The sequence below is a fragment of the Mesoplodon bidens genome (genome assembly GCF_964165515.1).
Source record: "Mesoplodon bidens genome assembly, chromosome: 3".
Classification (NCBI taxonomy): Eukaryota; Metazoa; Chordata; class Mammalia; order Artiodactyla; family Ziphiidae; genus Mesoplodon; species Mesoplodon bidens.
The window spans coordinates 19951658-19968994 of NC_138178.1; the positions used below are offsets into that span (position 1 = coordinate 19951658).

The window sequence follows — 17337 nt, forward strand, 5'->3', positions numbered from 1 at the left end:
AGAGCCACAACTACTGAGCCCACGTGCCTAGAGCCCGTGTTCCACAACAAGAGAAGCCACTGCAATGAGAAGCCCGTGCACCGCAACGAAGACCCAACGCGGCCAAAAAAAAAAAAAAAAAAAATTGCAGTGTGATGACTCAACTTTATTATCAATAAAAACTACACCTTAACTTTTTGGAATCAGAAACAACATTTTATAGAATTTATATCGTGAACCAGAATAGCTGAGTTAGGGCAATTATTTCTGTCTTTAGGATTTTGACTATAATTTATAAACGAAACAGAACAAGTAGGAACAACATATGAATATGTCCACGATGAAAAGAAATTTTATTACTGAGCCCAATTTAAAAAAATACTTGGGAATTCCCTGGCAGTCCAGTGGTGAGGACTCAGTGCTTTCACTGCCGAGGGCCCAGGTTCAATCCCTGGTCGGGGAACAAAGATCCTACAAGCTGTGTGGTGCGGCAAATAAATACTTGTTGCAAAGAACTTAAAGTAGAAAACTGATGAAGCCAAGGTGAGGGATTTGATCCCTTTTGCTATCATCTAGTTAGTTTCCCTATAGTCTAGTCCCAAATGGGTATATGACATTTAGACTAGGCCATTGAGGGCAGCCATACTGATGCTGGGATACTGTATATAACCTAAAAAATTAATATTAGTTATTCAGCTATGCGTATTAGTAAATAATGTGTGATAGAGGCAATCTTTCTCCCTTCTGAACCAGAGCCTTTTGTCAGTCCCCACTTCCTACAGCAGGAATCAAAAGGTTCAGACTTCAGAGTTCAGAGTTAGGTGGGAAACTGGGCTGGGATTTTGGTACCACTTGACAGACAAAACTCCCTGTACCCCTGAGTCATGTTTGCTACATGGTAAGTCATCTCTGAGTGGGCCATGGATAGAGAAGGCTGGCTATTTATATTCTGCTAGATCACTTGTACCAATAATCCAATTTTCAGGAAGAAATCAGAATTCAATACTGGTTGTACTGACTTTCCATTAACAAAAGGACTTACATGTTTAATGAAAATATTTGACTACTTAATAAGAGTAGTTTTTCACTTGAAAGTCTATAAGATAGCTGTTGATATTTTTTAAGCTCCCCAAGGAAGGCTTCACTTATTTAATAAGTTGTATATTAGACTTGGGGAGAGGGGTGGAGCATTAGGGCCAGAAAATGAACTCATTTTCAGTTTCAAACAGCAAAAGAAATTCTCAACAAAACTTCTAATAATAAAAAGAAAAAAACTTCTAATAGTTCACTCAATACCTAATAATATACATGCATTATATTTAATATCATTGTACTCCTTTTAGTTATGATTGAGAGAGCAGGTGACAATGTTAGGGATACAATGAAAGTTGGGTTCAAGAATCCCAGATCAGGACTTCCCTGGTGGTCCAGTGGTTAAGACTCTGCCTTCCAATGCAGGGGGTGAGGGTTCGATCCCTGGTCAGGGAACTAGATCCCACATGCCGCAACTAAGACCCAGAGCAAAATTATAGTAACTTTACATTTTGACTTGGCTCCTTTCACATTGCTGTTTCAAAATATCGGTGTCAAGACAGCCCCATCAGAAAGATGGTATAAAGGGACTGAATTTGTTTGTCTTGAATGTCCCATAATGCTCATGAAACCATCTCAAAATTCACAAGGTTGTTCACAGAGAGAATAAGCAGACCAAACAAATGAACTTTCAGCCATTGGTGAAAGAACTTGAAGTGCATTTTCTCATTATTGACCCCTGAGGCTGGGGTGAGACAGATGAGGGGCCTGGAGAGCAAAACTTAAGGGGCTCTCACTCTGGGATCACTCAAGTACCCTTGACCGACTATGAGAACAAGGGTCACCTTACTCCCCTCCAAACGCTAGAAACTCCAAAAAAGGCAACCGGTGAAGGCAAATCACTGGCAGCTTCCCTCAACACCCCTCACTTCCAAATACACATTCTCTAACCTCTGTGAGAAGCACAAGGTCATCTCAAACAGCCAAGTCCTAAATGACTTAGTTCACCTCAGCAGTGGCATCCAAATAAATGCAGAGGATTTTCAAATGTTAATCCTAATTCAGACTCTCATACAAAACTGAAAAAAATTATAGCAGGTGGGATAAATATATGCTTAGCAGTGTTTCTTATCTTGAACTCTGCCACTTGAAAACTAGCATATTTGTGTGATTTATAAAAACATGTGCGCTTAACACTTAGTTCCGGTAAACCAAGAGAAAATATACTCTTGTAAAGCCAGGTAGTGATAAGCTATCTTGTTACAATGTTTGAAATGGGGTCTACTGGTGGTAAATCATTTAACAGAAAAGGTCTAAATAAAAGTCAATGAATAGGGCTTCCCTGGTGGCGCAGTGGTTGAGAGTCTGCCTGCCGATGCAGGGGGACGTGGGTTCGTGCCCCAGTCTGGGAAGATCCCACATGCCGCGGAGCGGCTGGGCCCGTGAGCCATGGCCATTGAGCCTGCGCGTCCGGAGCCTGTGCTCCGCTACGGCAGAGGCCACAACAGTAAGAGGCCCACATACCGCAAAGAAAAAGAAAAAAAAAAAAAGTCAACGAATAAAACCACTCATTTTCATCAAAGTACTTTCAATTCCCACCTTCCAACTATCAACATAGCAGTGCTGAGACCATTTGGACTTTGAAACTTTTCCTGAAAGATTATTTCTGCTCAGACTGGGATGCCAGGGTTATAATATTTGCTATGCCTGTCCTTCATGACAATGAAACTGAGAGCAACTTAGATTTCTAGTTATTCTTGAAAGGTTAAAAAAAGAGAGAAAGAGAGAGACAAAGCAGCATGGCCAACTAAAACCAAAGAGATGCTTCTGTCATTCGCATCTACAATCAGATACAGAAAAGAGACGAAAATGCAGGGGGAAAAAAATGACAGGAGGACAAAGACTAATAACCACCTTTTTCTACTTACAGGGAGTCTGAGCAACATCTTCGGAGAAGCAAGGATGAGGGGCTTCCTGAAGTTCCGGACCATCTGTCTCCGTAGCAGGTGAAAGTACTGGGCGGGCGTGGAGGGGTGAGCCACGCACATGTTCACGGTGTCCCCGTCCACGCCCTCCTCCACGCTGTCACACATCTGGGAAGGAAGTGAGAGGAAGGGCAGACAGTCGGGTCATCTCACTCCATCCTAAGGGCACAGGCTATCCTAAGGGGGACACAGGGCTCTCGATGAGCAGGAGAAGAGATGTGTCTCTTCATTATAGAAAAAGACCAGAAGGTAAATTTATGACCTGTGAAGAATTCACCAGAGGAGAAGCCTGATGGCTCCCCATCGGCCAAGTCTGTGTGTTTTAATGTGGTTCTTTCCAAACACAGCTGACTGCAGGAAGCATGTGGAGGTGGGGACTTCCCTGGTGGCCCAGTGGTTGGGACTTGGAGCTTTCACTGCCAAGGGCCCGAGTTCTATCCCTGGTCAGGGAACTAACATCCCACAAGCCGTGTGGCATGACCAAAAAAAATTAAAATTAAAAATTAAAAAAAAAGAACCATCTGGAGGAGACTTTTTGAAAAATACAGATGCTGATGACTGTGGACTGAAGATGTTGGAAGGATGCACTATCCGAATCTCACTCTCCTGATGGAATAAATGTAAGTATAGTTTGTTTTAGAGACAAGAACAAGAGCAGCTAACGAGGTTGAAAAATTGAGGGCAAGGAATGGAATCTCAGAAGATCCTGCTGGGACAGAAACTTGAGGCATGGCTCCTAACCCTGATCAAGAAGCAGTACAGAGGGCTTCCCTGGTGGCGCAGTGGTTGAGAGTCCGCCTGCTGATGCAGGGGACATGGGTTTGTGCCCCAGTCCAGGAAGATCCCACATGCCGTGGAGCGGCTAAGCCCGTGAGCCACGGCTGCTGAGCCTGCGCGTCCGGAGCCTGTGCTGTTGTTTGACATTTTTTAATGGTCACGAATCATTTTATAAAAATACTGTCACTACTTAGATCTGGGGTTGGTCACTGTATCTCTGTTTATAAAAAGCCCCTAGATGACTCTGATGATCAGCTTGACTCAGAAACTACTGATATTTGCCACATAAGAAGCACTTTCAGGGATTTCCCTGAGTGGTCCAGTGGGTAAGACTCCACACTCCCAATTCAGGGGGCCCAGGTTCCATCCCTGGTCAGGGAACTAGATCCCGCACGCATGCCGCAACTAAAGATCCCGCATGCTGCAACTAAAAATCCCACATGCTGCAACTAACTCCTGGCACAGCCTAAATAAATAAATATTAAAAAAAAAAAGAAGAAGCACTTTCATTGCCATAAAACCGCGATACTAACATGCTTGAGGCATCACATTTCCAAGGAATATTGATTGACATTGCATTAAATCTGTTTCATTCCAATACTACAATGTCTTATAGTCCAAGGTTCACATTAGGTATTTGCAGGAGGCAGTTCTATTTCAAAGCACCTAGAAAGCAGGGAAGCAATTCGTGGAATCCAGAAGGCAGTGGACATACCTGCAAGAAACGCTCTATTCGACAAGACGAGTGCTCTGGTCCAGCCCCGTCGTACCCGTGAGGAAGGAGGACCACGATGCCGCTCTGGAGGAGCCACTTGGCCTCACCTGCAAAGCAGCAGTGGGAGTAAGAACGCTACGACGCAGGCGCAGGACAGCCCGGGGCGACTGGGCAGTGAGACACATGTTAGTTTGTTGCTGGACCCCCAAAACCATTTTCATTGCACCATTCATTACAGCCAAGCACATTCCCCAGGAGACACAGCCCTCCTGCTGACAGAGGGCTTACACGCTCTTCCTGGCAGCTCATTTAACTGCCTGATAGCTGGCATGCCCCAGTGGATGACAGAACAGGCTCCCAACTCTCGGAGTGGGGGGATGCCGTGGTACCCAGGAGTCTCATAAGCAGTTATGGCCCCTTTTCTGTCATTTGTCCCCGTGAGGCTGGTGCCACACGTCCACTACACACCCATAGGCCAACACCAACCTCCAGAGATGAACGTGTCAAAGATGATCTGGGCACCATTGAAGAAATCACCAAACTGAGCCTCCCAGAGGGGCAGTAGGTTAGGGCTTTCGATGCTCATCCCATACTCAAATCCCAAGACGGCCTCTTCCGACAGTGGGCTGTTGCTGACCTAGGGCAAAGGAGGAGAACAGAACCGTTGTGCAGGGAAGATGGGATGTGAATCAGTAAGAGTAAAGCATCATATTGGTACCAACTGCTCAAAAGGGAGGAGGGCCGTGAGGGCAGCTGTGCTTTCATTCATCCCCACATCCCTGAGAGAGGACATCTCTTGATCTCCATGAGTGATGTGTGTGGGAAAAGCTGGGGCAAACAGAGGAAGACATACGAAAGGTTGGAATATGGGCATTCAAGATTTTCTTGAAGGAGAAGAAAATTAACTTCTCAGATGCCCCACCTTTGAAGCTGAGAGTAAAATGGTGTCATAAGAGCTTTTTTAAAAATGTCACAAAACAAAGTGGGGGGAGGGACTTCCCTGGTGGTCCAGTGGTTAAAAATCTGCCTTCCAATGCAGGGGACGTCGGTTTGATCCCTAGTCAGAGAACTAAGATCCCACATGCCATGGGGCAACTAAGCCCTCATGCCACAACTACTGAGCCTGCGCTCTAGAGCCCATGCTCCACAAGTAGAGAGAAGCCTGCGCGCTGTAACGAAGAGCCCGTGTGCTGCAACTAAGACCTGATGCAGTCAAAAATAAATACATAAATATTTTTTAAAATCTGGAAAAATGGTATAGATGATCTTATTTGCAAAGCAGAAATAGAGACACAGACGTAGAGAACAAATGTATGGATACTAAGGGGGAAAGAGGGGGAGAGGGAGGAATTGGGAGACTGGGATTGACACATACACATTATTGGTACTATGTATAAAATAGACAACTAATGAGAACATACTGAATAGCACAGGGAACTCTACCTAATGCATCGTGGTAACCTAAATGGGAGGGAAGTCCAAAAGGGAGGGGATATCTGTATGTGTATGGCTGATTCATTTTCTTATGCAGGGGAGGCTAACACAACATTGTAAAGCAACCATACTCCAATAAAAATTAATTAAAAGCAAACAAACAAACAAAGGGGGGGAAAGTTACTTGAAAAAGGCCTACCTTTCAGAATCCATTATTCTAATATCCTGTTTGCGTGATAAAGCAAAAGAATCATCACCATATGTTAAGATTAAAAAAGCAGAACATAAGATTACATCTCTGAAGAGGCTAAAGAGATATGACACTTCAAGGCAGCACAACTCTGAACTGGGTTTGTGGACCAGATGTCTTCATGTCTCAGTGTTAACTTCCTGACTTGGATGGTTGCATTGGGGTAATGTAGGAGAATGACCTAGTTTGTAGGAAATACACATGTAGGGCATCAGGCTGGCAACCTGATGTTTCCATCTGGATGGCTGTAATGTCTCAGAATGAGAAAAAGTTCCTTTTGCATTATACATCCAACTTTTTTGTAATTTTGTGTTTGTTTCAACATTTTTCTAAAAAAAATTTTTTAAGTTACTTTTTTTTTTTTTTTTTTTTTTTTTTGGCCATGCTGCGAGGCATATGGGATCTTCCCCAACCAGGGATCGAACCCATGTCCCCTGCAGTGGCAGCACAGAGTCCTAACCACTGGACCACCAGGGAAGTCCTTAAGTTACATATTTATAGAATAGCACTTGGCAACAAAAAGGGATAAAATACTGACACATGCTACAACTTGGATGGACCTTGAAAACACAATGCTAAGTGAAAGAAGCCAGTCATAAGAAGCCACATATTTATGAGTCTGTTTATATAAAAAGGCCAAAATAGATAAATCAATATAAACAGAAAGTAGATTAGTGGTTTTCAGGGGCTGAGGGAAGGAAGGAATGGAGTGTGACCGCTAATAAGTATGGGTTTCTTTTAGGGGTGATGAAAATGTTCTAAAATTAGATAGTGGTGATGGTTGCATACACTGCATACACTGAAAACCACTTAACTGTACACATTGAAACATTGAATTCTATGAGTTTTATCTCAATAAAGCTTTTAATTAAAAAAAAACTCAAAAAAAATTTCATCACTGCAATGAAAAAAATTTCATTGCACCATAAAAATGCATGATTTATACAGATAAGCACTCAATGACAATAACAAAAAATGAAAACAGATAATGTATTAGTATGGCGGGATTATGCATAGTTTACCTTTCCTGATTTCTATTTGATTTCAATTATGATCTTTATAAGACATTAACTTGAAAAGAGACACTGTATTTCTCAGATCCATGAGTCTGTTGTCAACGGGATTTGAACTGAGTGCTTTACTTGCGCCTCCGCGTCTTCACCTCATTCCCCATCTCCCTTCCTACCCAAGGCTGACACACCCACTCAATATTCTAATCCATACCTTTTTTCTGCTTCTTCACTTGGCTCATCACCAAACTCCTTTTTTTCTGAACCTCTCCTCACTGGCTTTCTCCTCTTGGCAAATGAACAATCAAAAGCTTAAAAATAAAACAAGAAAGGACTTCCCTGGGGGTCCAGTGGTTAAGACTCTGTGCTCCCAATGCAGGGAGCACGGGTTCGATCCCTGGTCGGGGAACTAAGACACCACATGCCACACAGTGCGGCCAAAAAAATAAATTAAAAACAAAAAACAAGGAATATTCCCCTGGCCAGTGCTCTCTAGCTCCTGCTTCCTGTAACAGTCAGGCTTCTAGAAAGAATTATCTAATCCAGTTGTCTCTACCTCCTGAGCCCCTGTCTACCCTTCAACTAGTACAATCTAGCTTCTGTTCTCCCCCCTCCACAGAAATAGCTCTAGAGGAGGTCAACCTTGACCTTCCAGTTGCTAAATCCAATGGCCATGTTATTCTTCCTCTTTTCAGATTCCTCCCTCCTTAAGTTCAATGACACAGGGACTCTAAGTTCTCCTCCTGCCTTTCTGGATGCTCATTTGGCATCTCTGGATGCTTTCTGGATGCTCCCTCTCCCAGCCCTTTAAAAGTTGTTTTTCCCAGGACCCTATCTGTTCTCATTCTGCTCTCTCTCAGAGAGATTCTCCCATCCCTGTGGTTTCAAACATTCCTGCACCCTGATGACTTCCAAATAGACATCCAAGACCAGATTCCTTCATTAACTCCAGACATACATATCTAATTACCTGAAATATCTACGTCAAAGTTTAATGTCCAAAACTTAGTCCATCATCTTTCCTTACCACACCTGTTCCTCTCCCTCACTCTTTATTTGGGTAAATGCCACCATCATATGCCAGCTGTCCTAGTCAGGGAGCTAGGAGATAACCAGGACTGGTCTTCTTCACTCCGTACACCTACCACTGAATCTGATAGCTGTTGTTTTCTGACTAGTTCTCAAATCTTGGCCCCATCTCCCCTCTGCACTGCTATTGCCCTAATTCACAGCTCCAGGATTTCCTGCCTAGATGACTGAGAAGCCTCCTTAGAAATTGTCCTAAGTCTCACCCTTCTTCAGCTCAGGCTTCCGAAGTATCATCAGGAGTGCTCTTTCTAACATGGAAATCTGATCACTTGTTCAAAATTCCTCCATGGTTTCTCTTTTACATAACACTCAAAGTCTTTCACAGTGTGGGTAGTCCTGACTGGCCCGTCTCTTCTTTTACATCTGTATCCACTTTGCAGCTTAAACTCCAGTCACATGAAGCTATATGTAGTTCCCTGAGCATGAGGTCAGGGCCTCTTACTTCACAGCTTACGTATGCACTACTGTGTCCACCTAGAATGCTCTCCTTAGATTTACTAGACTAGGCAGTTCCAAATGTCCCTCAAGTCCCAGCTCAAATCTGGCCTCCTCTCTAAAGCTCCTCCTTTTAATCCCCAAGTAACCTAGCTGCCCCTTCTCCTGTGCATCTATTGTACTTCATATACTTGTATACCCTTATCTACATTAATTTGTTGAATCTATTAATGCTTTCATTTATTCCAAAAATTATTTAAGATGGCCTGTACATACAGGTAATACACAAAATGATAGTTTAAATGTAAGTGGACAGGGAAGTCCCTGGTGGTCCTGTGGTTAGGACACCATGCTTCTTTTGCAGGGGGCATGGGTTCAATCCCTGGTCGGGGAACTAAGATCCCACATGCCGCGCTGTGCAGCCAAAAAAAAAAAGTAGGTGGGTAGAAAGAAAATAAATAGATTGACACACCCGACAGGGTCGGGGAAAACACACAACCTGGTGACCTGTTTTCTTGAGGCCGCCATGGCCTCTACCCGTTCCCAGAAGCCACTATTGATAAGGGAAGGTTGATCGGTTGCAGAATTTTCGATGTACACACAATAAAGACGAGCCACTGCTCAGGGAGCTACAACTACTCTCAATACCAAGTTCAAGCAGGAGTCCCCCCTAGGGTCTTCATGTAAAGGACAAAGTGTTAGGTAATAAACGAAATCTTTGACAGTATCCCCATAACAGATGTGAGACGTTTACTTGGGGCTTTCTAAATAGCAATATTCAAAATTAACTGATACTATATATCAAATCACAAATCAATAAAAGACATTGGGTGGGGAAAATACGAAATGTTTCAGTATCTAGGTCACCAATCTGATACTGATCAAGGAGGGGATTTTAGACTAACTTAAAGAAAAGATGAGCTGCATGTCCTTTAAGTAATTGTCCTGGAAGTGAGTTTTTAAAAAAAATATTGAGTATTGGGCTTCCCTGGTGGCACAGCAGTTAAGAATCCACCTGCCAATACAGGGGACACGGGTTCGAGCCCTGGTCCGGGAAGATCCCACATGCAGCGGAGCAACTAAGCCTGTGGGCCACAACGACTGAGCCTGTGCTCTAGAGCCCGTGAGCCACAACTACTGAGCCCATGTGCCACAACTACTGAAGCCTGCACGCCTAGAGCCCATGCTCCGCAACAAGAGAAGCCACCGCAAAGAGAAGCCCGCGTACCACAACGAAGAGTAGCCCCCCGCTCGCCACAACTAGAGAAAGCCTGCATGCAGCAACAAAGACCCAACGTAGCCAAAAATAAATAAATAAAATAAATAAATTTATTGAAAAAAAAATCGAGTATCAGTGAACCCAATACTCTCAAACAAATGGCTAGAGTAGGAAAGAAGATGACACACCACTAATTATACCTTAAAGGATAATTTCATAAACTCCATGTGCCAGGCACTATGCTAGTTGTTGGAGAAACAAAAATGAAAAGACCCAGGCCCTGCTCTTGATTCTAATGAATCTAATTCAGCAACTGGCACAGAGAAATGCATGGCAATGGATACATTCATCAAGCCCGCTAAACCCTAGAGAATAAAGTAACCTTAAGTCAGTGGGTTTTTTTTTTTAAGTTGGCAAGAAATGTTGGCTTATTATCCACATCTTTGACTCACTTTAATGAATTCAGCAACGAGCAGGTTATATAATCAATTTTGGACTGACAAAATGAACGCCCATTTGACATTTACATGATTACAGATAAGTAGCCAGAGTAAAACAGCTCTAGTCTACTCGCTAGTCTGTTACTTCCACTCCAAGTGCATAGACTGGCATTGTCTACCCAGTCGACATCCCTTTATTTCAAAAAGGACTGAACCCAAAGTTTCCAACATCTGTTTCTAGTTGGTCTAAGAAGCCTGTAGCTATAATCACCAGCACCTGAGGTTTATACTACATAATAAAACAGCCTACCTCTAGAAACCCCTTTTGATTAGGGTCCATATGGTTCAGGGGGATATAGGTGTCATCGGTCTTCTGGCAAACAACCATTGCGTGCCTCTGGCTAAAAGTTCCACGGCCAACATCTTGGCCACTCAGACGGACATTAAAACCTTAAAGCAAGCAAGAAGGAAAAGAAAAAAATCCAGATTCCCATGAATAACCTAAGTAATAATAAGGCCTGGTGACCCTGAATTCTTATACATCAGCTCATCCTGAGAACTGTCCTTAGGACAATAGATTATCCTTCTTAAAATATACCTGTCCTGGGCTTCCCTGGTGGTGCAGTGGTTGAGAGTCCGCCTGCTGATGCAGGGGACGTGAGTTCGTGCCCCAGTCCGGGAAGATCCCACATGCCGCGGAGCAGCTGGGCCTGTGAGCCATGGCTGCTGAGCCTGCGTGTCCAGAGCCTGTGCTCCGCAATGGGAGAGGCCGCAACAGTGAGAGGCCCGCGTACCGCAGAAAAAAAAAAAAAAAAAAACCTGTCCTATATTCAAAACTCCGTAGTCTAATTAAGAATGAAGAGTCATCATTTGTCCTACAATTTTTAAAGGAAAATGTCTTTCCAATACATCCAGCACTGAGTCCTTTGTTTCCATAGTCCGTTCGCTGATGAAGATTGTCAACATGACTTATACCAAGATTAAATAATGTTTTCAGGTAAGAAATGTTAACACGTTTGAGAACCTCTCTAGTCGATAAAAACAATACAAGGTAGTTGTAACTCAAAACTGCTGGTGTCACATATAAGAAATGTCATATAAAGCACCCCCTACCCGCTGTGCAGCTACACAGAAATGTCTTACCTTCAGCAAGTAATGAGCCTAGGGCAAGAGCTTCTGCTGTGGCCCAGTCTAACTTTGTTCCATCCATCACTTTCTCCACTCTGGACTGTAAAATTGAATGGGAGGGGAAAAGAAAATTTTAAGAGTTCCCATGCTTTTTCACATTGAGTTCAAAAAATGTAAGGCGGGCTTCCCTGGTGGCGCAGTGGTTGAGAGTCCACCTGCCGATGCAGGGGACACAGGTTCGTGCCCTGGTCCGGGAAGATCCCACATGCCGCGGAGCGGCTGGGCCCGTGAGCCACGGCCGCTGAGCCTGTGCATCCAGAGCCTGTGCTCCGCCACGGGAGAGGCCACAGCAGTGAGAGGCCCGCGTACCGCAAAAAAAAAAAGTAAGGCAACAATGGTTAAGAATCAAAAACATAACATTAAATACGACAGATAGTGCAGAAGGAAACATCGGAGTATGACAGCGAGTACATGACGTTTGAAAGCAGGCAAAACAAACCGGCACTCTGGTGAGCAGTTAACCGGGCAGATGGATGGGAGGAGGAGACGTCAGGGAGGGGAGAGAGGAACGGTATTGGTAATATTCTATATCTTCAGCCTGATGGTGAGTACACAGATTGTTTTAATAGTCTCTATACCTATAATAGAAACTTATAAACGAAGTTAGTGTTTTAAAAAAAATCCAGAGTTCATCGTGTCTTCATCCAAGTTCAAGAACGATGAAGACCTATATCTCCTTGCTCTCCTCCTGCTTTTAGCGCTGAAAGTCCCACGTTCCAGGAAACCACAGGCAAACCCTGACAGTTTGTCAATCCATCCTTAACATGAGACAACATGTAAAACCTCAACATGCTTAAGGGTGTAAATGGTTGCCTTTCGGGAGTATGTGTGCTGATTTTTATTTTATTTAAGCCAAACCCCAACCACCTTCCTCAAAATGAAAGTGTCTTCTGCTCACTGCTCAGAAAAACCAAAAAGGGCATTCCTGCATGGCTGTGTTTTTAATAATGTGCATGCAGTACCTGTATATATAATGTATTAATGAATGACTGAAAGAATAAGTGGAGGAAAAATAGAAGTAGATTAAAAAAAAAAGAAAAAAATAGAAGTAGGCAAAATTTGAGTTAATTGACGATCAGTACCAAAACACCGCTAGGAGTGGTTCACAATAAATATTTGCCAAGTGCATTAGCCAACCAACAAGACCAGACCAACACCAATTCCTTGCTGTGAGAGATGGACAAACAATGCCCAGAGATTCTCAGGCTCCCTACCTGCACGTGCATCTTCAGAAGGTGACTGTGCATTTGGAGGTCCTCCGGCACCTCCACAGACTTCTTGCCAATAAACCGCAGGAGGTCAAGGGGCACACCTGTGTTCCAGGTGGTGATGCAAGCTTCTGGCTGAACCAGGCCCTGCCAGTGGGCCTGCAGGTTCGTGGCAGGGGGGCCGTAGTGCGCCATGTTAGTTAAATGGCCATTTAACTTTGCGTAGTAGGAGGCTTTGATTTCCGACACCTCCTCCTGGGTCATGAGTCCATTGGCCACAAGGTACTCTGCATACGTGTCGGGGATGCTCTTCCGGGCTCTGTCCAAGGAAAAGGGAAACAAAAATCAATATGATTTGTAAAAATCAAAGAGACAGATACAGGAATTCCCTGGCGGTCCAGTGGTTAAGACTTGGGCTTTCACTGCCGTGGACCCGGATTCGATCCCTGGTCGGGGAACTAAGATCTCATAAGCCATGCAATGAGGCCAAAAAAAAAAAAAAAAAAAAAGGAGAGACAGAAACAGTTATTGTCAAAGGTATTCTGGAGTGACATCGCTATAAAAATGCACACGGGAAATGTTTGGGGACTAGATAGAGGGGGTGCTTGTACAACATTGGAAATACACTAATTCACACTGAATCGTTCACTTTAAAATGGTCCATTTTAGGGAATTCCCTGGCGGTCCAGTGGTTAAGACTCCACACTTGCACTGCAGGGGGCACAGGTTCGATATCTGGTCGGGGAGCTAAGATCTCACGCGCCCCGTGGTGTAGCAAAAAAATAAAAGGTTCATTTTATGTCATGTGACATTCACTCCAATAAATTTGTTTTTTAAAGGCAGTGGTGAGTAACCACCTCTTTCAGGCAAGCAAGTGAAAACAAATTTATCTTTTTTTTTCTTTTTTTAAATTTATCTATTTATTTGTTTTTGGCTGCGTTGGGTCTGCATTGCTGTGCGCGGGCTTTCTCTAGTTGCAGTGAGCGGGGGCTACTCTTCGTTGCGGTGCGCAGGCTTCTCATCCCAGTGGCTTCTCTTGTTGCGGAGCACGGGCTCTAGGAGCATGGGCTTCAGTAGTTGTGGCTCTAGAATGCAGGCTCAGAAGTTGTGGCGCACGGGCTTAGTTGCTCCACTGCATGTGGGATCTTCCTGGACCAGGGCTCGAACCCGTGTCCCCTGCACTGGCAGGTGGATTCTTAACCACTGCGCCACCAGGGAAGCCCACAAATTTATCTTTATAAGCTTTTGTCTACAGTCAGGCAGAAGTAATGAGTAGTAGAGTTTTCTTACAAACTGTTAATCCTGGACAATTATTTACAAGGCTGACTTATATTGTCTACCTATTCTGCATCCCTTTATTTCAAAAAGGATTGAACCTAAAGTTGCCGACATCTGTTTCAGGTTGCTTGAAGAAGGCTGTAACTATTCAGCATCTGGGTTTTACAACTATAGAAATAACGATGATGCTACTCTGCATTTGCTTAATACTTTAAACCTCCAAGTCTGGTCACATTGATCATCATATTTAATCCTGAAAAAAGTGAGAGGTAGACAGGATATATTTTTAAAAGCAGGGTCCTGAGTCACATCAAGTCATTCAGGTGCTAAGTTCAAAGCTAAATGGAGAAACCAGATTTGTTCTTCCAAGGGCAGTCTGCTACCCACGACCAGAAAGGCCCGTAAAATATCATCAAGTTTATTCCTCTGCTTTAATTTATGTCTATGAGGAAATAAAGCAGGAAAGAGGGATCTACTTTACTTTCTAGCATCTGAAAAGGAAATCCTGGGACTTCCCTGGTGGTCCAGTGGCTAAGACTCTGTGTTCCCAATGCAGGGGGCCCAGGTTCGATCCCCAGTCCGGGAACTAGATCCTGTGTGCCGCAACCAAGACCCGGTGCAGCCAAATAAATAAATACATAAATAAATAGGAAATCCCAAAGTAACACACTCCTCTCCATCATGTGAACCTTCTGACTTGGTGCTGTCCCACAGAAATATAACGCAAGCCAATGTGTAATTTAAAATTTCCCTGTGGTCACATTAGAAAAGGTGCAAGAGGTGGAATTAATTTTAATCATATATTGATTTAACTCAATATACCCAAAATATTGTCCCTTCAATACCTAATCGATAAAAAAATTATTATCGAGATCATTTACACTCTTTTTTTCACACTAAGTCTTTGAAGTCTGGTGTATAGGTTACACTCCCAGCACATCTCCTTCAGGAGTTGGCACATTTCAAGTGTCCAACAGCCATTTATGGCTCAAGGCTTCCACATTGGACAGTGCAGTTCTGAACTTCGTTAAAATCCATCATGTAACCCCTTGCCAAGGCACAAAGTAGGTCCACGTCTATAGCTTGCAGAAGTGAATCACGGAGGTTCTGTTTCTGCTCCTGCCAATGTTGCACTGAGCAGCTTCGGGCAAGGCTCTGCCTACGTCTTCTGTTCAGTCCTCCCTCTGCTAAGTGAGGGGGTGAAGTCGCCCTTTGTCTATTCATTGAGGAAATATGTAGAGTTGGAAGAACATGCGGCGCTTTCCTGCGACCCATAGGATGACCATCCCAGTGTGTCCAGGTCTGTCCCAGTTTGAGCATTGAAAGTTTCATGTCCCAGGCACACTGGGAAAGCTGGTCGCCCTACCGGAGAGTGTCTAACACAAATAATAATGTGAGCACTGTGGGGGAAAGGGCACATCGCATGACGTTTCATCCTTGTACCTGATGATCTGGTACATGACCGGGTTGGTGAAGAAGGGCTCGTCCAGTTCGTTGTGGCCCCACTGCCTGTAGCACAACAAGTCAACAATCACATCCTTCCGGAATTGGCGCTGGTATTCAAACGCCAGTCGCGTGGCCCGGACCACTTCCTCTGGGCTGTCTCCATTGACGTGGATGATGGCGCAGCCCACGAGCTTCCCTGAGGCAGAGAAGCTGGAGATGAGGCCGGCTAGTCAACCCATGAACCTACCCACAAGTCCTGTTGCCCGCACGGGGAGACAGCCCTTGTCTTTAGGGGTAGTTTGGCTTGGGTGTTAAGAACCTGCACTTTGGGAGTTCCCTGGTGGCCTAATGGTTAGGATTCTGGGCTTTCACTTCCGTGGCCTGGGTTCAATCCCAGGCCGGGAAATTGAGATCCTATAAGCCACATGGTGCGGCCAAAAAAAAAAAAGAACCCGCACTTTTTGAGAAAAAAAAAGGAACCTGCACTTTAGAGGCCAGGTGACAAGCATGAGTTCAAGTTCCAGCTCTGTGTGATCCTGGTAAAGTTATGAATCTCAGTCTCCTTGTCTGTAACGCTGGGATAATAGCTCTTACCTCTTAGCGATGTCCTAAAGAGGCAATGAGTTAATGCATAGAAAGTGCTTAACAGAGCCTGGTACATCATAACTGATACGTATTTACTATTATCATCATGACTATTATCTTTCTTCCTGAGATAAAAGGGTCATGAAAGGATGTATCCGAGAAAACAATGGATTTTCTCCAAAGAGAAGACTGAGAATGAATTTTCAAATCTCTACCTAACTAATGACAAAAAATTCATATAGGTAGCCCCAAAGGCATCCAGGCCAGGCTCTGGATGTAAAAACAGAGCAGTTCTTACCGTCTAACAGTTCTGGAAATTCTGTGACATAGGGAATGAATAATAAAAAGCCCTGTGTTTCTTTTAATACTACTAGTTTCCATGGGTTAAAACAAGCTGACTTTGCTTCTTCACATCTGATTTCCAACCAGACCACTTGGCCAAGTTTACTGGCTGAACATATCCTTTTTGACTGTCACCTGGGGTACTCCAAATCTGAATATCCTAAAGACAATTGCTCTAGCTGTACTAATTGTGTTATCTCTGGATTCCAGCAGATCATTCAACTAGATACTTAAGCATTTTGAGGTTGCACCCTCTAAATTCTACTCTTGTTTTATTTCCTTGGATTTTAAGATCACACTCAGACTTTTAAGGGAATATTAACAACACTGTTGGTGACCACTGACCACATCTGATCCAAAATTTAAAATGGGACCAGCAGTGAGGCTCACTGTTCTGAGTGAACTAGAAGTTTCTCCAGGAATCCCTTGTCTGACTCCACAGCATCAAGTCTTCCCTGTGTTACATACCGATGTCACTACAGTATAAGGAAGACCTTCCTCTTTCTGCAGGAGTGGTGTAACCCAGCTGGTTATTGACAATCAAATGGACACTCCCACCAATTCTGAAATGCGGGATATTAGAGAGCGTAAATGTTTCAGGAACAATCCCTTGACCACAGAAAGAAGCATCACCGTGAACCTAGATCATGGGGGAGAAAAAAAGAAAATGAACGTAAGGGATGGAGAGATTTAGGTTTTCAAATAGTAACAGGAATAAAAACAACCATGCTCTCACTGCTCCCCTGCCCTCCTAAAAATCTGCCAGTTATAGGATTTCCTAGAATGGTTAGGCTGATCTCAAGCAGCTTTCAAAGATGCTAAATCAGCCCTTTTCCTCCTGCAGCCGCCACCAGTTGACCTATTCCTTCCGCCCCACGTCATCACCTATACCCATCACTTCTCACACCCCCATCAACACGCTAGT

General features: G+C 43.9%; 1 protein-coding gene across 2 annotated transcripts in view; it reads right to left on the reverse strand.

Annotated features, from left to right (window-relative positions):
* DHTKD1 (dehydrogenase E1 and transketolase domain containing 1) overlaps window positions 1–17337 on the reverse strand; it is a 48519-nt gene that overhangs the window by 5534 nt on the left and 25648 nt on the right. For both annotated transcript variants that reach the window (XM_081226996.1, XM_081226995.1), the window contains 8 exons: window positions 16881–17052; window positions 15483–15681; window positions 12768–13080; window positions 11509–11593; window positions 10676–10815; window positions 4975–5125; window positions 4489–4595; window positions 2940–3104 (listed from right to left, as the gene is read on the reverse strand). In XM_081226996.1, the coding sequence (XP_081083122.1) occupies window positions 2940–3104; window positions 4489–4595; window positions 4975–5125; window positions 10676–10815; window positions 11509–11593; window positions 12768–13080; window positions 15483–15681; window positions 16881–17052 (1332 nt within the window). The remainder of the gene's footprint in view (window positions 1–2939; window positions 3105–4488; window positions 4596–4974; window positions 5126–10675; window positions 10816–11508; window positions 11594–12767; window positions 13081–15482; window positions 15682–16880; window positions 17053–17337) is intronic.